The 24646-nt window shown below is 43.1% G+C and overlaps 1 protein-coding gene across 1 annotated transcript; it reads right to left on the bottom strand.

Moving 5' to 3' along the window:
• Window positions 1–6019: 6019 nt before the first annotated feature.
• LOC125455688 (acyl-coenzyme A thioesterase 1-like) lies at window positions 6020–24175 on the bottom strand. Its single transcript, XM_048538003.2, has 3 exons — window positions 23624–24175; window positions 10353–10555; window positions 6020–7208 (listed from the first exon to the last, which is right to left on the bottom strand). Exons 1-3 carry the CDS (start codon window positions 24090–24092, stop codon window positions 6639–6641), a joined length of 1242 nt encoding a protein of 413 aa, XP_048393960.1. The 5' UTR covers window positions 24093–24175; the 3' UTR covers window positions 6020–6638.
• Between the last annotated feature and the right edge of the window lie 471 nt (window positions 24176–24646).

Below are 24646 nucleotides of genomic sequence, written 5' to 3'. Positions count from 1 at the left end.
CTTTAAAAGACTGTTGTGCATTCAGACAAGAACTGTTAGTTCAGAGTCATTCTGCATGTTTCTTGATGCTTGACTCAGGCATGGGCAGACAAGGGAAAATTGGTGCCCCAATGTGGGCAGGGTTCCTGATGCTCAGCGTGGACCAAACAGAGCCTGTCCACTTTCTCCTTGGCTGACTGTGGAGGCTAGGGCAGCAGATCATGCCAGCATGGTCCAAGGGCAGTGCAGTCTCAGCTGTCCGGAGGAATGTACAGCATTTGCAAGAAGACATTCAACGTCCTTCTCCACTCCACCAAAGAAAGTGCCCCCATTTTCTATGCCAAACACCGCACTTACTCTATCTCTATCACAGTATCAACCTCACGTCAAAGCTCATGCTCTCACATTCTCTAAATTGGCTGCGACGTCACTCACTGTCACCCAACTCACAATGCTTGCAACCACTGACCCTGCATACCCTCTGTGCTGCATAGTCACTCACTCAGGACACCTTCCCAGCACCAGCACTATCAGTTGTGTCACCTACTTTCATCTCCCCTAATACCGGCCTCTTTCTCATTCCAGGAGAGGGGAATGGGGCAGAAAGAGTCAAGATACGACATTTGACTCCTAACCCCTGATGAGGAATGAATCCTGACGCTGACTGCCCCGAGACTGACTGACCATCAAAGCCCCTTGACTTACTGTGAGGAAGAACGCCTTGAGCGAAGACTATCTACTCTGACTTAATTGATGCTTGCTGGCAACTGTGAAAGGCTTGCTGGCTTGGTGTCTCTGCTAAACAGCATGGCAGTGTGGCAATACTGTGAGCCTAGTATCTCTGGCTTTGGGAGGAGTGGGAGGAGGGGGAGTGCACAAAAATAAGGGAAGGCAGCAATACTGTGAGCATCCAGGCAGACTCAGAGTAAGCACCATGACAGGAAACGAACAGTGCAGGGATGCAGCCCAGTCCTATCCACGAGCTGGGAGTGTGTCCCTGAGCACAAAGCTTCCTTACTGCAGCATTACAATGAGAATGGCCAGTGTAGGCTGACATGCAACAGTGAAGTGCAGAAATGTCCAGAAGTGGACAGGAGATATGGCATGAGGGCTCTTACAGACTGGCACACATCAGATGCCAATGTCCATGGGTGTGGGTTACATGTTGCTGGTAACATTTGCAATGTTATGGATGTGGCCTGAGCTGTAACTGCCCAGTGTCCATGCAATGTGCCCTGATATGTTAGTTCCTGATGTCCAGTATGGAGGTCCATTGGATTAAGCAGTGATCTAAATCTGCCAAGTATCTGTGGCAGGATAGGAAGTTGCATATTAAGGCAGCAAAATGTCTCATTAATAGGGTGTTTATCAAGCAATAATCCCCTTTAACAGGTAACTTGCTGCTACCCAGCAAGAGTCCCAACTCAGCAGCCAGAACAAAGTTAAAAGATGTAGCATTGAGATCGACGTCATCAGACTTCAAACATGATTCTGCCACATTTGTCACCATTTCCCATTTTGTTCGGACCACAGCAAGATTCTGTCCTTAACTACAGTGCAGCTTTCTGCAAATGACTGAGACACAGTGCAGAAGAAGATTATGTTCCGAACCATTATGTCACATTTCGGCCAGTTGCTGAATGAGCACTTGTGCTAACAAGGACTCAGCGATAATCCCATCCTGCCAGCCTCAGGGCTACAGCTACCCTCACTTTCTTTTGCAAATGGATCACTTCAAGGAGCAACTAGGAACTTTATGTCATTTCATGATCCTCTCTCATAAGGATGGAACTGATGCAATGTTTACCAGACTTCACCTATTCATGTTGCTCCCTCTTGATGCACACATCTAGTAGCTACAGCATTGGGATTCTCATCCATTACTGACTCGCAAATGCAAGGCACAAACAATTGTATCTACACAGCATCTATTACCAAGCTTCAGTGTTCATGAAGAGAAAAGGATTCCATTCTTTGAATGTTCATCTCATGTGCAATCTTAGCAGATCAGTAAGTCTAACACTTGCTGTTTAACCTCCCATCTTCTCACTGTCCAAAGCCCCAACTATACCTTCCAGGTAATACAGCCCTTTACTTGTACTTTTTTCAGTTTTGTCTGTGATATTCACCATTCATGTTGCGATCTGCTTTACATCAGGTGAGACCAAAAGAAGACACTGACATACCAATTACTTGGCATTTCAATAACCTGTCTTCTCACAGACTAACATTCCTGACCTGGGTCTGCCACAGTATCTAACAAAGCTCAACATGAGCTGAAGGAACAACACTTCATTTTCCACTTAGGAATCGTACAGCACCTTGGACTCAATACTGAGTATAATAACTTCAGAGCATGCCCTCTATCCTCCATTCTGAGTACACCGTCACTCCCCACAGCCATGTCTGGTTTGTGCATTGCTGCCTTTGTGCTCAGCAGAGTTGACAGCTAACAATGACATCTTTGACATCTCTATTACTCTTTCACCAGCATTAGCACTCCTCTTGTCTTTTGCTGCGGGCACCCTTACCATCTGTTCCGTTTGCCCCTCTTTCAGCAACATCACAACCACCATTCTCTACCTCCTTTCAGTTCTGAAGAAGAGTCATGCTGGACCGGAATTTGTCGATAAGACCATAAGACATAGGAGTGGAAGTAAGGCCATTTGGCCCATCAAGTCCACTCCGCCATTTAAATCATGGCTGATGGGCATTTCAACTCCACTTCCCTCACTCTCCCCGTAGCCCTTGATCCCTTCTGAGATCAAGAAACGTTAACTCTGAATCTCTCTCCACACACTCTCAACAGAAACCTGCTGAGGTTCTCCAGCATTTTCCTGCTTTCATTTCAGATGTCCAGTATACTCAGTACTTTACCCATTCTGGTGAACTTGTGCAGAGTCTCCTTCAAGATGGTGTACCTTTCCTGGGCTCAAAACTGAACCCATATTCTAGATGAAACTCACCAAGGCTCTGTATAACTGAAGTATCACTTCTTCACTTTTGTAATCACTTCGCAATAGATCAATACACTACGATCCTTTCTATTGTTTTTTCTTTGAAAGAGCTTATCTTTTTATCTTTCTGTATTTTTGATTGTGAACTGAAATTGGAAAAGAACTCATTTAAAAGCCAAGTATTAAGGAAAGGATCACTGCATTTCTTCTGAAAGCAAGCTACCTGACACTTATTGCTGCTTACACCGAACAATGAATGACTTTACCACAGATGAGCTAGATCCTGAGGATATGTATGAAGAGAGATTTGGCTGGCAACAAATAGCTGACTAGTCTGTGGAGCAGTGACACCTCTGCCTGCCAACAACTACACAATTAGGTCCCAGGTAGCTGAAAAGCTTACGGGATTGAAATGTTTGGCGAAAAGCCATCAGATCTCCAAAGAGGAAGCTGTCCTTTCATCTCAGTTTAAAAAAAACTTAAGCCTCAAGAAAGCCACTTTAATTCCCCACAACAGTTGCTGTAAGCTGTGGCTTTTAACAAATAAGCCAGAGACTTTATAGGTGTGAATCAGTTGCTCTGTGTCTCCTACAAACAAGAGAAAGTACCTGGAGAAGGAAGATCAAGGAGCAGGAAGACCTGGCAAACTGAAAGAACCACTTCAGTGAACCTCATAGACAGGGACCATTGAACTGCCTTCCCAATCTTTTTCTCTATCAATAAAACTCTTTTTTTTTGCTGGTAGAGTTACATGTTAATGGTTCATATTTGCTTATATATAGCTGGAACCAATTTATTTGCAAAAAAATAGAAATTCTTGTCAAACACAGAAAATTGGCCCATGTTGTCTGTCAACATGCGTCTAAAACACAGGTGCATTGGAGAACTTCATGTTCTTTTAGAAAATATTTAGCTTTTGTATCCTCTTTAGAATAGTGCAGCTTAATTTTCAGTGTGTGACACTAGTGAGGCATAACAGTATCTATTCTTGCTTCCTCTTTCCAATTTTGAACATTTTACAATTTATGTTACTGATTTCTTCCCGTCATAAATAAAATCACTGACAGGAAGACAGAGAAACTGTGGCAGCAAATCAAAAAAGGCATCTGGAATCTAGGAGAATCTGGCAAATTTGAGCAACAAAGGCAACATAGGGAGGACTTTTGGAACAAAAGAAAGCCATTCAGCTCCTAAATCCATTCTGTCATTCAGTGTTGACTGTCCCTAACTTGAATAAGATGGTGTTGGAGTAGGGCTCCTGAGCCAGAGGTCATCGCTCCAACCCCGAGAGGGCCCAACATGTGGACCTCAAGTCGGCCCAGCACGTGCATCTCAATTGGGCCAAGTGTGTGGATTTCAAGTGGGCCCAGTGCACAGACCTTAAGTGACCCAGTGCACAGGCCTTAAGTGGGCCCAGTGCACAGGCCTTAAGTGACCCAGTGCACAGACATCTTGTGGGCTTAATGTGGAAGAGATAGGGCCCTGTGCATGTTTCAAATGAGCCCTTACGCACTCTTCTGGGGTGAGCACAGGATCTGGCATTAGAATTGGCAGGTGGGGTGTTGGCAAGGTAGGCTCAGCGATGAAAGATAGTGTCTGAGGATTGGTGTCTTCATTGCTGGTTGGGTCTGGTGCTGGCAGTGGTGAAGCAGTGGTGGAAGTGAATCACAGCATTGTCAACAAAGTGGGCCCAATGGTAAGAAATGTGACTCAAGCATTGGTTGGGTTCAGTATAGATGGTGGCAAAGTGGTAGACGAGGGTTAGCAGCACAGATTTCATGCTTGGGAATGATGGACTGTCTTTAAGATATATCTTTCTTTTCTTCTTACTCTTAAATTATTCAAATAGGCATCAAATCGTGGTGACAAATGCAAGTGTTTCACTATTTTCATACTGTAAAATATGTGACAGTAAAATCATTCATTCAGTGGGTAATCTGTAATTTAGCTCCATTTACCCACTTGTTAATTTCTACATTAATTGTGTTTAAGTGTATATAAATGTGGGTAACAACTTGAGCCTTCTTTATTTAGATATCGATAAAATTAATTGTTGCTTTGGGGAACAAGCCTACGATGTCTAGCTCTGAAAATAAATATAGAAGTACGTAAAGATTGTTTCCTTCGTTGACTGGATTTCAAGGTTAGATTATGACCTTAGCCCAGTCTCACTTTATAACTACAGTTAGAAAAATTGATTGCTCTCAGTTTAAATATCTCTTAATTGAACTAACATCTTTTATTCTTTGTGGAAGAGAGTTCCATATTTCTACCAACTTTTGAGCTAAGAACTGTTTCCTAAATGGCCTCGTTCTGATTTTACTATTAATTATCTTATTCTAGCCCCTTTTGCAGTGGAAAAAACGCTACCTATCTTACCAAAATGATAAAACCTCAGTAAAATCATCTATCAACCACCTATATTCAAGAGGCTATAAGCCCAGTTTTCAGTAATCGCTCTCTGTACTCTAGCTATGAAAGCCTTGGGAATATGCAGGTGAATCTGCTCTGCACCCGTTTCAAGGACAATTTATTTTTGATAAGATGCAGTGCCTCAACCTGTAGATAGAACTCCAGATGAGGTTTAAAGAGCCCTTTTTATTGCTGAAGCAAAGCTTCTTCCCCTTTAGATAGAATGCTCTCATTATGAAGTCTAACATTCTGGTATTCCTTTTATTACGTTTGCATATATGAACAAAATTCTTGTGATCTATTTTGAAGGAGTGCAAGATCTTGGATCTTCTTTATTTCTAGCTATGATCATTTCTATTAATGAGGTTGGTGACATTACTTTAGTAGCATGATGGGCTGGTAAAGGCTCTACTTTGCAAAAGTATTTAGAGGCCCATTCATCGCCGCTTCACCATGACATTTGAATAGTTGATTGACTGTTATGCCTAATCGTTCAACAGAAGCAATTAAAATATATCTTGTTAGAGAGCTCCCCATATAAAATGATTCCATCAGCAGTTATTTAAAGGTTAATGTGAAATTGAGATAGGTTCCAGTGAACTTTAAAGATTAAGAAAATGAAATGACTTGTATTACACACTAAGAAAATTTGTTTTATTTAATACCAATAGCACAGAATAAAAAACACAGCTACATTTGACTGTCAACAACAAAATCAATCACATTTAGTTATAGCATAGCTGCAGATAAAATTTGATGTTCACATTCACCAATATGCTCACAAAATCTCAACCCGTCAGTGAAATTTCAATAAGGATTATTTTCAATACAACACATTTTAAACTGACAGCAGAAATACATAAATGTGTATTAATCCAATCGGTCCCTGCAGAAATGAAGTGAACAGATCACCGCATGGTTGGTAAGAGAAAGGAGAAGTTGGGAATTAGATTGTTTTGATTTACAAAGATGGTATGATTTACAGATAGTTGATACAACTAACATATTAATTTTTAGCCGGGACTACTAAAGTTTAGCCATTAGTCACTATGGTCCAAAGTTACTGTGAATGTGCATCAGACAAATTAACTATTGTTCTTATTTGAAACTGCCCCCAAAAAGGCATTAAATTAAATTTCGCACAGAGATTAAAATTCAGAATCTTAATGATTTAATGCAAAACATAGACAAAACAATTGGTAGCTACTGTTCAAACAGTAGCATGCACAGCTTCATGAGCCAGTATGCCAAGGTAGTACAGCAATTTCTGAGTTTCCTCTTTGCTGCCCCCTACTGGTGTAGGACCTTTCGGAAAAATGCTTGAATCTTTGGCCACAAGTCTTCCTGAGCAAATGAATGTTCCTTGGCATTCCCTCCCAACTCTGCACACATGTTTATCGCAGGGTGATAAGAGGCATAGCAAAAGGGGAAAAATGGAGGTTCCAGATAATGCCCAGATCCTGGATAACTGAGGACATCAAACTTATCTTTGCCATGTTCTTTCAATCTTTTGACAGCTTCATCAACATAGTGCTTGCTACTCCAGTTCTTATCGTCTTCTCCAGCAACGAACAGGATGGTTCCTTTGGTGTTTTCTATCGGGATTACGTTGTCCATGTCAACTTCATCCATAATCTCTGACAAGTCTGCAACTCCTGAATCTGCAATCTTCATTCGGTTTATATTATAATGCAGGCCGGTAGAAATCAGTTTATTTTTGACGCACAATCCAAACACAGAACTTGTAATGCATCCGTTGATAACAACGGCTGCTTGCACATCTGGTAAAAAGGTGGCCATTGAGAGAGCCAAATCGGCACCCTTTGATATTCCAATCACTCCAACACTGGGACCCTTAACCTGGAAGTTGTTTCCGAAATATTCATTAACATCAACACATAATTAAACAGCTTTAAACCGTAAGAACATAAACCCGAAAAAGAGAGTCAACTACAAGAATGAGGTTCTGTATGTTAAAGGCAATCATCTTTTAATGTGAATTTGACTATGTGATGTGAGAAGAAAACAGGTAATTTTTTCCTTCCTCTCTATGTCATCTATATGGACTGGACAAATGTGATTAGACAAGGGACCCAAAGGTAATTAAAAGAAGAGAGTTAACATGTCATCAATCAGGATGGTTCTTGCCTCCTTAAACTACTGTACAAGTATCTGCTATACCTAAAATTTGCCCTTTAAATAGTCATCTAAAATGAGAAAATAATCCTGTGCTCAAAAGGAGTAAGGCTCCCACTGTCTGGCCTATTGTTATGTGGTAAAAACATCGATGTTCAAAGTCCATCTTTGAAACTGGGGTAAGATCCTTTGCAAACTCAACAAAAGGCCTAACACTGACTTGAAGTCCTAGCTGCAATGTTAGTTCATTGAAAAATCAGGTCTACATTAGAGTCATGGAATGATTATGGCATTGAGGAAGGTCATTCTGCTCCTTATGCTTGTTCTCTGCAACAGCAGTTCAGCTAGTTCAATCCCTCACCCTTCCTCTTCAGCATTTCAGATATCTTCATGTGCTTGCCCAAATCCCTTTTAAAAGCCAAGATTGAGTTTGCCGCCACCAGAATTTCAGCCAGTGCAATCAGAATTCTAAGCATTTACTGCATTAAAATGTTTCCCCACATGTTGCTGTTGATTTTTTATTTCTACAAATGGCCTCCATTCTGTGTCCTCTGGTTCTTGGCCCTCCAACCAATGGGACTGTTTCTCCCTTATCTAGACCACACAGCTTTTGAAGATCTCTCTAAAATCTTCTGTCAACTTTCTCTCCTCTAAGGACAACAGTTACTCCTTCTCCAGCTATCCATATCCCCGAAGAGCCTCACTCCTGGAACCACTCCAGGATTTCTTATTTCACCTACATCCCTCCTGATGCCTTCACATCCTTCCCAAGGTATGGTGCCCAGAATTGGACATAACATTCCAGTTGAGGCCAAAACAGACTTTAATAAATGGAATCAGGACATAAAGGTGAGTGGAGTGGATGGTAGCAATTAGGACAACCAGAAGACAGTAGGGGATAACTTTCCAACAATCATAACTTTCTCACTTTCTTGATTTTGAAGCCTACGACTATTTATAAAGCCTAAGGTCCCAAAATGCCTTTTCAACTTGTCTTGCTGCAAGGAATTTGTGAACATGTACACCCTAGACCTCACAGCTCTTGAACCTCTTTGGAATCGTTCCCTGGATCTTACATTGCCTTTGTTCATTGATCCCAATAATACCTACGACTTCATACTTCCACTCAGTATTAAATCTAATATGCCATTTGTCCAGCAATATTGGGGATCCACTAATTTCTATATCACTGCCACATTGTTTTCTTGCCAAAAAGATAAACTCATAATTAAGAACCCTTAATCCATACTCAGGCTTTCGAATGCATCATATGCCACTCTCTGAGATTAGTTTTGGTAAAATGGATTAATATGGAGTATAACAGTGAATTGTCCATTTCTCACTCCTTCTTGACATTAAAATACAGGATATTTTGTACTCTTTGGCATCCTATAATCTGGAATTTCTGATATTCTCCTGATTCAAATCACCACTCTCCCAACTAGAGGTAATTCATTATAATTTTCAATAGATGAATTATAAATTACATTCTGCACTTATGGCATCCAATAGACCAGAAACATGTTGAGATGGTATGTGTGAAACAGAAACAACTAGAAAATGTACATTTACAGATATATTAAAAATGGCAAAAATCAGAAGGTTTTGATGAAAAAAAATCTTGGCTCATCCCGAATATGCAATATCACATGTTAAAAACAACAACTGAGGTTTGTCACTAGTTCTGAATTAATTACAAATCAAATGAATTGAACCATGTTTCCAGTTTGACTTGCACAACTAATAATCCATAACCTGTTAGGTTTCTGAGCTAGTTCACCCACTGTCAGCTTAAGTTCTCCCTGCCCTGTACAGTCTTCAGCTTCTTTATTGTACTTACAACATTCTGGTTGGTTAAATGAACATGACACAGCATTCTGATTTCCCTGCTACGTGAAAGATGTTGTTAAACTTTCAAGTGTTCAGGAAATATTTTCAAGGATGTTGCTGGGGTTGGAGGCTTTGAGATAAAACGAGAGGCTGAATAGGCTGGGGCTATTCTCCCTGGAGCGTTGGAGACTGAGGGGTGATTTTATACAGATTTACAAAATAATAAGGGGAATGGACAGGGTAAATAAACAAAGACTTTTCCTGAGGGCAAGGGAGTCCAAACATAGAAGGCAAAGCTTTAAGGTGAGAGGGAAAAGATTTAAAAGGGACCTAATGGGCAACTTTTTCATGCAGAGGGTGGTGGATGTATAGAATGAGCTGCCAGAGGAAATGTGGAGGATGGTACAATTAAAACATTTAAAAGATAATTGGATGAGTACATGAATAGAAATGGTTTGGAGGGATATGGGCCAGATGCTGGCAAACATGACTCGATTAATTTAGGATATCTAGGCATGGTTAAGTTGGACTGAACAGTCTGTTTCCATGCTATACAACTCTGTGACTCTAAACAGTTTTTTACCCATTCAGTGGATTCACCCTGTAGGTGTTTTCCAACTGACTGTTAGCAATGGAAAGTACATGAATATAAAATATGCATTATACAATATTAGGTAAGCAAGTATTAGCCTCACCCATAAGGAACCAAATGCATCTCTTCCAGTTAAAGGGAAACAAGAAATTGTCTGTCTGCTAGAAGGCAATAATTGGTTGTTTAGTTTGATGGTCATCACTCTGAATCAATCAGTTGATAAGGACAGTCTACAGTGTACCTCAGCCAGAACAGGTATTGAACTCATGCTATCATTCTAAACTAAAATGATAGCTGTTGAGCTATCTAAGCTAACCAGGCTTATTTAAATGAAATAAGACTTTTCAAATATCTTTGTCACAGGTAAAAAGCAAGTCAATTGAACTTTTCTATCACAGTGCACAAGTTACTACAAAAAATGTAGTTTATTCAATAAAGTAACTTACCTTTGGATGCTTCTTCAAAACATTTACAGCTTCTTCTAAATATTCTAAGTCGAAGTTAGTCACACCTTTTGGAAGGCTATCATAATTATCGTAAAAAAATGCTAGTGTTGTAAAACCATGGTTTGCCAAGAGACTGGATCTGTATTCTAACAATCCACCTTTTATTTCGTTCATACAGATCACTCCTGGAAATGGTCCATTTCCTGTTAAATGCAAAAAAATTATTATATTTTATAAAACAACCAACACTAGACACTGGAAATCTGAAACAAAAACAGAAATCACTGGAGAAACTTGGTAGATCCTACAGAGAACTACGGAGTTAATGTTTTGAGTCCAGTAAGCCTTTGTCACAACTACAAAAGGCTGGGAAAGGGTGCCACTTACATTGATAATGAGAGAGGGAGAGTTTGGAGAGATGGTCGGGAGGGGTTTGTAACAATCATTCTCAATCCGTCACCTGTCCAGGTGAGGATGTAAATCATGCACTTAGGACAATGTGACACTGCAAAAAAGTAATTTATTTGATAATGTAACTTACCTTTGGATGCTGTAGCTGCTTTAAGGCGGTCTATATTTCAGGCCACCAGGTCTACTGAGCAGTTTTGCTTTACAGCCAGTGTAAGCATGAGAACGCAAGAAACAAGAACAGGAATAGGCTATTCAGCCCCTCAAAAAGTCAGCCCATTATTCTCCAAGATTTACCCCAGGCTTCATCTCCTCTTTTGTGCCAGCTCATCACAGCACTCAATTCTTGATATTGTTGAAATCTACCTACCATCTCTTTTAATACTTGCAGTGATCTAGCTTCCACATATTTCTAAGGAAAGAATTCTAGAATTCACTTTCCTCTGAGAGAGGAAATTCTTTTGCATCTCAGTGTTAAATCATGTCCCTTTATTCAATAATTATGTTCCCCAGCTCAAGGTGTACTAGTGAAAACTAGTGGTTTGGCTTCTCAACATCTACCTTGTCATGTTGCCTCAGAATCTTGCATGTTTCAATAATATCATCCCTAATCCTCCTCAACTCGAATGAGTAAAGGCCTAGTCTGTTCAGAAAAACAGAAATTGCTAGGAAAACTCAGCAGATCTGGCAGCATTGTGGAGAGAAAGCAGGCTTAATGTTTCAGATCCAATGATCCTTCTGCAGAATGTGAAGATCTATGTAGTTGTTCTTGATAAACAATATCTCCAATGCAGGAATCAGCCTAGTGAATCTCTTTTGAATTACCTCCAGAACACAATACTTTAGGTGTGGCCTCGCCAACACTCTGTGCTGGTGTAAAAAGCTATCCAAATTTTTAAATTCCAAAACCCCTGCAATAAAGAGTAAAGTTCAGTTTGCTTTCTTAATTACTAGCTGCATATGTGTATTAATATTTTTTTCTCATGCACAAGAACAGCCAGATCCCTATGCTCTTTTGAAATCTCTCTTCATTAAAATATTAGTCTGGCTTTTGATTCTTTCTACCAAGCTGCATGATCTCACTTTCCCAAGTTAAACACAATCTGTCAAATTTTTGCACACTGATTCAATTTATGTACATGTCCTTTTATGTTTCTTATATCTTCATCATACCATACTTTCGCACCTATTTTTCCACCATCAGCAAATTTGGATACCTTACACTCTGTCACTACCTCTAAATCATTAATATACTTGATGAATAATTGAGGTCCTAGGACTGTTCCTTGTACACTCCACTAATTTTGTCTTTCTGATCTGCATTTCCAAACCCCTGCTCCCCACCTCTGCCTGCCTGACTTGCTACCACTGCCATGCTATCAGCTCCCTCTGACTGGATTCTTAGTCTGTCCAGATCCCTAACTGGCTCTCAGGGGTCAAATTCATGGCACCATTGCTCTTGACTGGCTCACAACCACTAGTCCTCCCTCTCAGTCTCAGTGGTGGCCCCTGATTAGAATGGGTGCGTCCTATGATATCTCCTTCTGAGATCCTGGAATCGAGAGGTTTGTGTGACTTCCCTGTTGGAGAAAAAGGAAGGAACTGTACCACTGCAGATGCAGGTGAGATCGTGAGCTACAGTACACATGGTCTGGTGTATCCCAGCAATCAGAAAATGTTCACATCTAGGAAAACAAAGAGGCTGCCATTTGTCCAAGTAGTTCAGAGGAAACTTAAACGGCATGAGATGAATGCCGCAGTTGAGCTAACACCTGAAGAGGGTAAGGATTCAGATAAATTATCAATACTTTTGCTGTGTCCCTTGACAAACACCATCCTGAAGAGTCACAGTGATAGTGTCAGACATACAGTGGCATCGGTGGACACCACAGGCACTTTGGAATGAAAAACTGAAAACTACACTCAGCATCCTTGGTGTTGTGTAAGACTGTAGCCTGCACTGGCTTACTGTTGTTGTGATGAGCTAAAATAACTGCATGTTTTGCTATCACTGGGTGCTGTGTCATCTAACAATGAAGCCTGTCTCTGAATTAGAAAGCACATCATAAGTAAGTTATGGAGCACAAGATTTCACTGATGATTAAATCCTGTACTAATCTTGGCCATGGCTCATGCCTGTTGATGACTGTACAATTCGTCTTCAATATTTATTCATGTACTTCTTTTGCTGTAGTTGACACTGAAGATAGTTGCCTTTGCTAGGAAGAAGTACTAGATCTGGCAGATGAAGGTTTTCCTAATCATAGAGTTGATGAAGACTTCTTTACGCAAGTGCCATCATTACAGCCTCAGAAAGTGCATTATTAACACTAACCCTTGCACTGAGGAAAGGACGCTCTAAGGAATGTCTTGGTGATTTACTACACCTTGTTGCATTGCAATGTACTTTCCTGGACTCTTGCGATACAACGGTGCACCTGTTGCAGAACTACCTAACTTGAGTCATCTTCTCTCAAATCTCACACGTTCAACGACTGTTGTGATGCACAAATAGGTGACAGCAGTGATAATGTACAAACCCGAGCTGTGTGGAGATGTCTGACACAGGTGAATAGCTGCAATTCTTTACTGAAGTGCCTGTTGATGAACAGTTGATGAAACTATTCAGGATATCCAATTTTCTTCAACATCTCCTGCATATGTGCATGGACAGAAAATGGCTTGAATGTCATTTGTGATATTTACCTTGACACTCTGTACCAGTGGTATTTCCCAGGTGGGTAACTATTGTCTAACCCTAACCATATTTCTTTTCTGTTGATTGGACCCAACTCTTCAAGTCTGGCAAAGGCAGCGCTGGTGCTAAGAGAATGATGTTTCTGATGTTGATTACTGGAGATTCCGAGCCAAACTTGGTGTTGGACATTGAAGTCTCCAAGCATTGTATGCCCATGACACCCTTAGTCCGTCCAAAAGGCATTTAACATGGAGAACAGATTCAACAACTGAGAGGACTTGCTCGGCAGTAATCAGCAGGATATTTCCTTATCCATGCTTCACCAAATGTCATGACACTTCATTGGTTCTAGAGGCAATGTTAAGGACCCCAACAGCTTTGTTCTGACTGTATTTCACTGTGCCTCAACCTCTTGTTGACCTGTCCCATCAACAGCAGATGGTGTTGTGGGTGACTGGGACACTGTCTGTCAGGAATTATTCCCTGAGAATAATTATATGAAGCTGTCAGTTGACTAGTCTGTGGGACAACTCATGCACAGATGTTACCAAGGCTGGGTGGAGGGTGATAGGGACATTACTGGTGCCATAGTTAATGCTGAATGGCCTATCTGGCTTCATTCCTTTTATCTGAATTTTGGTACAATCTTACTCACTTAAGAGTCAACCATGTTACTGTGGATCCGTAGTCAAATGTCAGTCAGATCAGATAAGGGAGGTAGTTTTCCCATCCCAGAAGAATATTAACGAACCAGATGGATTTTTATGACAACCATTTCATGGTTACCAAACTAGCTTTTAATTCCAGATTTAGTAAGTAAATTCAAATTCTACCATCTGCAGTGGTAGCATTTGAATTCACACCCCCAGTACTTTGCCCAGGTCTCTGGACTACTACATCATTGCCTCCCACATCTTGTGAGTGCACTGTCAGATATCACAGGTGGAGTAACCGTCAGAGGGAAATTGTTCCCATGGTGAATGAGGGACTAGAAATACTACACTGAAAGCAACAACCTAGCAACAACATTCTGGTGAAACTCGTTTAAACAGATTCACGTGTACTTTTGTTTAATTAGGATGGTATATCGACGAGGTAACACAAGAACTGTAACAGAATCTAGACAAACAAATGAGGACTCATTTTTAAACGGGAGCATGTTGTGCTCGTTTCATCATCTCCTTGGTTTCCAACCAGTTCTTTGATAGATTGGTGCATTATGTATTTGCTGTCCTTGTGGAGATGTGAACGGATGTGTTAGCAACAGCAACAAGCAATAATCGTCATTGCTTCCAAAGAGTCAAAAGCAACTAGCTACCTTTCAATCCTAACAATGTCTGCTGAGGTAGTGGTCTTGCTAGGAGAATGTAGGGATCAAATGCCACCCAGTGTCTTGACCACAAAATCCGGTTCGATACAACTGGTGTAATACTTACAAACATAGAACATAGAACAGCTCAGCACAGTACAGGCCCTTTGGCCCATGATGTTGTACCGAACCTTTACCTGAAACCTAAGGTCTACCTAACTTCCACCGCTACCTTTCACTTATCATCCACATGCCTATCTAATAGCCACATAAATAGCCCTAATGAGGCCGGCTCCACTACCCTCTCCAGCAATGCATTCCATGCCCCTACCACTCCCTGAGTAAACAACCTACCTCTGATGTCTCCCCGCTATCTACCTCCTTTCACTTTAAAACTATGTTCCCTCGTAAAAGTTACTTCCACCCGAGGAAAAAGTCTCTGGCTGTCTACTCTGATCATTTTGTACACCTCTATCAAGTCGTCATGAAATATTGCAAGGTTAGGGTTTGACTTTCAAATGAAAACTTACAATTAGGTTTTGTTTACCCCTTATGAGATGCTTTTCATGGCACTAATTTAAGGAAAAGTAATCCTTTCTCGTGTCCTGATCAACATTCATCCCTCAATATGTCCATGTGTGCTCTGCCTGAAGGTAGGTTCTTTGTTTTGTTGTCTGTTTCTGCTTCATCCTGAGCTGATGCCTTGGCTGATTTTGTCAGTGGTGGTTTGTCATTGCGTTCAATTCTCAGGAACAGATCTTCCTCAACAAAACTGTTCTTGGCCTGAACTCTATGTTAGTCATCTACCTAACAGAGCAAAGTGGTTTCTTATTTATTCTTCAAAAAGTCAGATATTCTGAGTAGCTCATTGCAATTTGTGCATGGGAACTTCGTATGTGCAAATAGAATGTCACAAGTTTGCGAACGGAGCTCTACAAATATAAGTTATTTTATTGTCACATATGTGGATGAGTCCAGAGTCTTAAACTTTGCAGAAATAGTTCTGAAAGGGAAAGGTTTCACATTTAATGTAGTAACCAATTACTTTAGGATTAACAACAACTTGTATTTATATAGCATGCTTAACATACTAGAATTGTCATGGCCCATGACAATGCACACAGGCATTAAACTGAGGTATTAGAGCAGATGATGAGTCGTTTCTTCAAGAGATTGGCTTTAAAGAGCATCTTGAAGGAGGAATGTAGGACAGAGAGGTGGAGAAAAGTTTAAGAAAGGAATTATAGCAGTCAGGGTGTAGGAATGGTGTGGAGGTGCCAAAGTTGGACTCGGGTGAACAAAGTCAGGAGTCACAAGGAACGAGGTTCTAGACTAACAGGTTTACTTGAAATCATAAGCTTTCAGAACATTATTCCTTTGTCAGGTGAAGATATCTAGGAAACTGAAGGTTCAGCAATATCCAGGAGGCCAGAATTTAAGGCGTGCTAGTTAATGGGGATGGTGGAGATAACAGAGATAGGGAGTAGTCAGGCCATGGAGGGACTTGACAACAAAGATGAGAATTTTAAATACTTAACTGGGAGCCAGTACAGGTTAGTGAGCTCAACGTTAGTAGGCGTGGGTGTGGCTAGATTTCAGTAGCGGTTTGGATGACATCAAGTTTATGGAGGTTGGAATCTGGGTGAACGGCCAGGAATGCATTGGAGTAGTCAGCCTTGGCAGTAACAAAGGCACATATGAGGATCTGAACTGAGGCAGAGGTGGAATCTGGCAATGTTATGCAGCTGGAGACAGACAGTCTTTATGATAGAATAGATTTGCGATCAGAAACTCATCTTAGGGTCAAACATAACATAGAGAACACAATAGTCCAATCCAACCTTATGCACTCACCGTGGGGAGGGACAGAAGTTTGAGGTGGGGACTGAAGATAATGGCTTCAGTCTTCAGCATATTGAAGCAGAGGAAATTTTTGTTCATACTAAATTGGATGCCAGGCAAGATAGTCTATGTAGAAGCAATGGAGGGGCTGAGAGAGTTGATAATGAGGAAATAATTAGGTGCTAATCAATATACATGTGAAAATTGATGTGTTTTCTTATGACATGACTACAGGCACTATGTAGATGAGAAATTGCAAGAGCTGAGGATAGATCTCTGAGGTATAGAGAAAGTAACAGTGCAGGAACGTGAAAAGATTAATGGTGATTCTCTGGTTATGACTGGATAGATAAGAAAGGAACCAAGTGACAACAGTCTCATCCAGCTGGACAAAGGTAGAGAGGCATTGGATGACTATGGTGTGGTCAACCGTGTCAAAGGTTGCTTCAGAAGGACGAGGAAGGAACGTCTTGATAAGTGCTGTTTTAGCACTGTGGCAAGAGTAGAAACCAAGTTGGAGAATTTAAAACGTGGAGGCCTGGGAAAGATAAACACAGATTGGAAAGAATAATGAGGAAGGAGAGCTTAGACATGTGCAAGGAATTTTCAGGCATGTAGGGAAGCAGTGGTTGATATTTTGAGGATGGTGATGACTGCAGGTTTGAAGGCACAAAAGAACCCAAGGACAGAGAGTGGTCAATAATATTGGCCAATATAGGATGGTGGGATGGTGAGCTGTTGAGGGAATAGGGATGAGAGCATGGGAAATAGTGTCATAAGTAAGAAGATCTCAGAGAGGGCAAGGGGGAAAATGGGACAGAAACAGAGAAAAATACGAGGGTTTTGGAGGAAATATACAGATTGTTAAGGCCAGTGAGCTAGTAGTGGAGAGGGATGTGACAAGAAACCACACCATCAAAGAACAACTATTATTTCTGACAACTAGTTGATAAGCAATTCTACACTTCATAAACAGAGTGGCAAGCGGTGGAATGCATTGGCATTTATTATTTCAGACTTCCAGCATCAAAAGTGTTCTGTTTTTGATTTAAATTAGTTTTGCCTTGCAGGGAAGAATGTTAAAGGTTTGCTTTAAACTGTGAGAATTGATAATGGAAATGCAAAACAATATTGTATGCATATAGAGATAATGGGAACTGCAGATGCTGGAGAATCCAAGATAACAAAGTATGAAGCTGGATGAACACAGCAGGCCAAGCAGCATCTCAGGAGCATAAAAGTTGACGTTTCGGGCCTAGACCCTTCATCAGAGAGGGGTGTGGGGTGAGGGTTCTGGAATAAATAGGGAGAGAGGGGGAGGTGGACCGAAGATGGAGAGAAAAGAAGATAGGTGGAGAGGAGAGTATAGGTGGGGAGGTGGGGAGGGGATAGGTCAGTCCAGGGAAGAGAGACAGGTCAAGGAGGTGGGATGAGGTTAGTAGGTAGGAGATGGAGGTGCGGCTTGGGGTGGGAGGAAGGGATGGGTGAGAGGAAGAACAGGTTAGGGAGGCAGAGACAGGCTGGACTGGTTTTGGGATGCAGTGGGTGGAGGGGACGAACTGGGCTGGTTTTGGGATGCGGTGGGGGAAGGGGAGATTTTGAAGCTGGTGAAGTCCACATTGATACCATTGGGCTGCAGGGTTCCCAAGCGGAATATGAGATGCTGTCCCTGCAACCTTCGGTTGGCATCATTGTGCCACTGCAGGAGGCTATTGATGGACATGTCATCTGAAGAATGGGAGGGGGAGTGGAAATGGTTTGCGACTGGGAGATGCAGTTGTTTACTGCGAACCGAGTGGAGGTGTTCTGCAAAGCAGTCCCCAAGCCTCCGCTTGGTTTCCCCAATGTAGAGGGAGCCACACCGGGTACAATGGATGCAGTACACCACATTGGCAGATGTGCAGGTAAACCTCTGCTTAATATGGAAAGTCATCTTGGGGCCTGGGATGGGGGTGAGGGAGGAGGTGTGGGGGAAAGTGTAGCATTTCCTGCGGTTGCAGGGGAAGGTGCCAGGTGTGGTGGGGTTGGAGGGCAGTGTGGAGCGAACAAGGGAGTCACGGAGAGAGTGGTCTCTCCGGAAAGCAGACAGGGGTGGGGATGGAAAAATGTCTTGGGTGGTGGGGTCGGATTGCAGGTGGCGGAAGTGTCAGAGGATGATGCGTTGTATCCAGAGGTTGGTGGGGTGGTGTGTGAGAACGAGGGGGATCCTCTTTGGGCGGTTGTGGTGGGGGCGGAGTGTGAGGGATGTGTTGCGGGAAATGCGAGAGAGGCGGTCAAGGGCGTTCTCGACCACTTGTCGGGGGCAAGTTGCGGTCCTTGAAGAACTTGGACATCTGGGATGTGCGGGAGTGGAATGCCTCATCGTGGGAACAGATGCAGCGAAGGCGGAGGAATTGGAAATAGGGGATGGATTTTTTGCAGGAGGGTGGGTGGGATGAGGTGTATTCTAGGTAGCTATGGGAGTCGGTGGGCTTGAAATGGACATCAGTTTCCAGCTGGTTGCCTGAGATGGAGACTGAGAGGTCCAGGAAGGTGAGGGATGTGCAGGAGATGGCCCAGGTAAACTGAAGGTTGGGGTGGAAGGTGTTGGTGAAGTGGATGAACTGTTTGAGCTCCTCTGGGGAGCAAGAGGCGGAGCCGATACAGTTATCAATGCAACAGAGGAAGAGGTGGGGTTTGGGGCCTGTGTGGGTGCGGAAGAGGGACTGTTCCACGTAACCTACAAAGAGGCAGGCATAGCTGAGGCCCATGGTCACCCCCTTTGTCTGTAGGAAGTGGGAGGAATCGAAAGAGAAGTTGTTGAGGGTGAGGACGAGTTCGGCTAGGCGGATGAGGGTGTTGGTGGAGGGGGACTGGTTGGGCCTGCGGGACAGGAAGAAGTGGAGGGCCTTGAGGCCATCTCCATGCGGAATACAGGTGTATAGGGACTGGACGTCCATGGTGAAAATGAGGTGTTGGGGGCCAGGGAATTGGAAGTCCTGGAGGAGGTGGAGGGCGTGGGTGGTGTCACAGACGTAGGTGAGGAGTTCCTGGACCAAAGGGGAGAAAATGGAGTCCAGATAGATGGAGATGAATTCGGTGGGGCAGGAACAGGCTGAGACAATGGGTCGACCAGGGCAGGCAGGTTTGTGGATTTTGGGAAGGAGATAGAAATGGGCCGTGCGGGGTTGGGGAACAATGAGGTTGGAGGCTGTGGGTGGGAGGTCACCTGAGGTGATGAGGTCACGAATGGTGTTGGAGATGATGGTTTGGTGCTCGGGGGTGGGGTCATGATCGAGGGGGCGGTAGGAGGTGGTGTCGGAGAGTTGGCATTTGGCCTCGGTGATGTAGAGGTCAGTGCGCCATACTACCACTGCGCCACCCTTGTCTGCGGGTTTGATGGTGAGGTTGGGGTTGGAGCGGAGGGCTGCCCGTTCTGCGGGGGAGAGGTTGGAGTGGGTGAGAGGGGTGGAGAGGTTGAGGTGGTTAATGTCTCGACGGCAGTTGGAGATGAAGAGGTCGAGGGAAGGTAGGAGGCCTGGGGGTGGTGTCCAGGAGGAGGACTTGTGTTGGAAGCGGGCGAAGGGGTCAGTGGAGGGAGGGTTAGGTTCCCGGTTGAAGAAGTAGGCGTGGAGGCGGAAAAACTGTTCTATGTCCAACCGTGACTGGTATTCATTGATGTGTGGTTGTAGGGGGACAAAGGTGAGCCCCTTACTAAGGACTGACCGTTCGTCCTCAGTCAGTGGGAGGTCTGCGGGGATGGTGAAGATTCGGCAGGGCTCAGAGTGGCTGTCTCCTCTGGGGTTGCTGGCTGTGGAGATTGTGGGCGGAGCGATGAGGTAGTCGGCCGTGGGCGGGGTTCCGTCGGCGTCGACCTATGCGTGACTCCAGACCCACAGCAATGTGGTTGACTCTTCACTGCCCTCTGGGCAATTAAGGATGGGCAATAAATGCTGCCTAGCCAGTGATGTCCTTGTGAATGAATTTTTAAAAATTCTTCTACGTTACAATATATTTAAATTTTTTGAGGTTCATGGGGCATGAAGAATAATTTACATTGTTAAAATGGTATCTCCGTTTATTTTAAAAATCAACTTTGCTGAACTATTGAAACAGCGGCCCAAGATTGCGATTTACAAATTGACCAGAGGGCTGGAAACTTCTAGGTGTAGATCGCATGGGGTCATGCCTAGACAGATCATCCTTGTGCTTACAGAGATGCTGAAAGCAATGATCCATCTCTTAAAGATTCAACAAGGGTGTGGATGGGAGAGGAGGAGACACTTTCATTAATCTGCGTAGCTCGTTATTAGCCACCTAATGTGTTAATAGAACATAGAACATTACAGCACAGTACAGGCCCTTCGGCCCTCGATGTTGTGCCGACCTGTCATACCGATCTCAAGCCCATCTAACCTACACCATTCCATGTACGTCCATATGCTTGTCCAATGACGACTTAAATGTACCTAACGTTGGCAAATCTACTACCATTGCAGGCAAAGCGTTCCATTCCCTCACTCCTCTCTGAGTAAAGAAACGACCTCTGACATCTGTCCTATATCTTTCACCCCTCAATTTAAAACTATGCCCCCTCGTTGAGAGCTAGTGTCACACAACTGGAACCCCTTTAGGATTTTGGACAACTTTAATCATACATTTCATAAGTTTTGAAGTGGTCTACTTTTAACATCAGTACAAAGAATTGCAGCAGATCTCCACATTGACATTGATCCCTGTCTGAAGTAAACAGCTGAGCTGAAAACTCAAACTTCCTCAAAACCTGTTTTCCAAAGGAACTCGAATTCACTTGGAAAAGCCAACTTCTCCCCTATCTGCTAACCACACCATCTCACCCTGCTACCTTGTCAATAACTCTGAAGAAATTCTACAATTCGTCACAAACAATGTAAACTCTGGTCTTCAACTACACTATCGGGTTCAATATTCATAGACGTGAAGCTCCTTTCTTTACTATACCTTTCTTACATGCAAGCATGCATGTGTGAAGTTGCAGAAAACCACTCTGGAATTGAATATGAGAAAGAAGCAATATTCCTGGTTTAAATTTAAGAAAGTCTGTTGGACATTCCTTTAAAAATTGACTTGAAACAAGGTTTGAGAAATACACATTAGTCTTTCAAAATTAAACCATCTGAGTATAGACAGAAGGCATGTGGAAGAAAGATATTTTGTATATTTCTCTCCCCTGACTGTGACAATGTATTTTATGCACCAAGCTGTCAACATTGGCAAGTGTTTCCTAATTTTTCCCTCAATAATTCTCGTTAGACACGTAAACCTGACACTAATAGAGATCCTATTACCAATATAGCATGAACACATGAGGATTAACATTGTTGCTCTACAGGATCGCTAATTACAGTCATTTTGCATTTCAAATGCTGAGCAGATATTTTAGGTAGTGTTTCCCTCTCAGTAATTAATTGGTAATTGCTTGGGTTAGTTTCTTTCTGTCAGGATTGTATGGACCTGTGTTGTCACATTTAACAAATAACGGGAACTGCTTCCAAGAAAGCAACTTGCTTTGAGATGAAAGGTATCACTGCAGAAAAAATAATCCTTCGTAGATATTCTTTGCTCAGATCTAAACTCAAGCGAGATTCTGGCTATAATTGCAGTGAGTGGAAAACAGGCGTTTGAACACCATTACTAAAACTGATGCCTTCGCACAATTGAATTCCTGTTTATGGACAGTTTCCATTCCAGAAGTGCTTATTCATACAACTTTGCTCTGTGGGAGAATATTGAAATCAATATCTTAAATGTGCAAAATAATATAAAACCTGAAAGATGTACAGACGCTAGAAATCAGAAAAAGAAATTCCTCAGTTCTGAAGAAGGGTCACTGGACCCGAAACATTGACTCTGATTTTATTCCACAGATGCTGTCAAAACTGCTGAGCCTTTCCAGCAATTTCTGTTTTTTTTGTGAAAATAACTTGCTTTGTTCTAGAGCTAGGGCTTTTCTCTTTAGAACGACGAAGGATGAGAGGTGACTTGATAGAGGCGTACAAAATGATCAGGGGTATAGATACAGTAGGCAACCAGAGACTTTTTTCCTAGGGTGGAGGTAGCTTTTACGAGGAGACATAGTTTTAAAGTGAAAGGAGGTAGATATCGGGGAGACGTCAGAGGTAGGTTGTTTACTCAGGGAGTGGCAGGGGTGTGGAATGCATTGCCAGAGAGGGTAGTGGAGTCGGCCTCATTAGGGCTATTTATGTGGCTATTAGATAGGCATGTGGATGATAGTAAAAGGTAGCGGAGGTTAGGTAGACCTTAGGTTTCAGGTAAAAGTTCAGCACAACATCATGGGCCGAAGGGTCTGTACTGTGCGGCACTGTTCTGTGCTCTGACATTAAAAATATACATTTTAAGACAACATAAATTGGAATTGTGTTGTAATATTCTTTTATAAATACAAAGTAGTCTGTAATATCATATTAAAGGTAGCTGTTTATAAAGGAGAGCACATCTGAGCAAAGACTGAAGAGTCATGAAGATGGGCAGCACTGAAACAGATTCTTCAGTTCAACTCGTCCATGCCGTCGAGTGTTAAATTAATCTAGTCCTATTTGCCAGCATTTGGCCCACATCCCTCTAAACCTTACTTATTATTATTTTTAAAGACGATGTGAGCATTAGATCTTGTGTGATGTCCACTGAGGTTGCAGACTGAGGATAAAGTTAAAAGGTAACATACCGCAAAATATGAAACAAACGCAGGAAGTGCTGGAGGAACACAGAGGGTCTTGTGGAGACAGAAACAAGGGTGTAAGTTTCGAACAAAAAACAGTAGCTGCTGGAAAAGCTCAGCAGGTCTGGCAGCATCTGTAAGTTTCGAGTACAGGATGATTCTTCTTCAACACAGAAGATCAGAGAGTTTTGAAGAAGGCTGAAAACATTCACTCTGTTTATCTCCAGATGCCTTCAGAACTGCCGAGTTTCTCCAGCATTTCTTCTGCGTTTAATTCGGACAAGAGCTGATGCGTCCAATTGGAAATCAGGTCTCACCAGGTGGGACGAAGAGGGTCCCTCGGATCCTGCCTTCCCTGACTGGGATCCTGACCAGCCCTTCCTTCATGAACCAGCGCTGATTGATAGCGGTGGCTAGAGGCTGCGGTGGGAGCTGCCCGAGGCTCAAGTGTCCGTCAAAGATCTCGATGTGGACGGAGAGGGGAGAAGCGGCCACGTCCCTCTTGACCAGGCGAGTGAACGGAGTGACGGGGCTGAGCGACCAGAAGAGTCCCATGGGCTGGACGCCGGTGTAGTGTCCCCCCAGGGAGGGGGAGCGAGTCAGGTCGAGCTGGCCGTGGGGGTCGGCCGTGTAGAAAGCGGCCGAATGGAAAAGCTGCTCCTTCTCGTCGCGGAGCCAAGCCTTGAGGGTGACCTGTTGGTGCGGGCAGAGGCCGCTCACCCGCACCTCGAGCGGCTCATCGAACAGGCACCGGGGGCTGGGCTGGAGCTGGATGGAGATGGCCATGCCGGCTCGGGCAGACAGGGGCAGCTGGAGCCCGGGCCGGGCACGGTGGCACAGCCAGGAGGGCACAGACCGGCGGAGGAGGCTGGAAACCTGCGGCAGCATTGCTAACGGATGGCAGCGGATCTGAAACTGGTCTTCTTGTACCCTCAGTGGGAAATGTCAATATTCACTATCGATACCTGTTGCCAAGTGAACTCAGTGATGCAAATGTCTTTTCCATTTAAATTTTACACAAATAAATATACAAAGCGAGCATTCAGATCAGATCTACATCCTACATACCTCCAGCAGGAGTAAACACTTTTAAACGTCTTGTCAGCATTACATTCATTTTCCCCCACATCAGTCCACTCCTCAAGAGTCGGAGCTGAAGTGGACCATTCAGAAATCGTGGCTGATCTAATTACTCTCAACTCCTCTTGCCTGTCTTTGCCCCATAATCATGGATTCCCCTACTGATTAAAAATCTCTCACAGCCTTGGATGTACGACATGAGCCAGCCTCGGTAGACTAGCCTCAGAGAGAAGACATTCTTCCTCATCCCCGCCTTAAAT

The sequence above is a fragment of the Stegostoma tigrinum genome, chromosome 10 (genome assembly GCF_030684315.1).
Source record: "Stegostoma tigrinum isolate sSteTig4 chromosome 10, sSteTig4.hap1, whole genome shotgun sequence".
Classification (NCBI taxonomy): Eukaryota; Metazoa; Chordata; class Chondrichthyes; order Orectolobiformes; family Stegostomatidae; genus Stegostoma; species Stegostoma tigrinum.
This window is presented reverse-complemented; position numbering and strand designations above follow the sequence as displayed.

Excerpts from the sequence above, each read along its gene's own strand:
- LOC125455688 (XM_048538003.2), bottom strand. The coding sequence starts at position 24,092 with ATGGCCATCTCCATCCAGCTCCAGCCCAGCCCCCGGTGCCTGTTCGAT. Across the intron at positions 10,556-23,623 it reads GACCCTCTTCGTCCCACCTG|GAAATGGACCATTTCCAGGA; the intron begins GTGAGACCTGAT and ends TGCATTTAACAG. Across the intron at positions 7,209-10,352 it reads TTTTGAAGAAGCATCCAAAG|GTTAAGGGTCCCAGTGTTGG; the intron begins GTAAGTTACTTT and ends AACAACTTCCAG.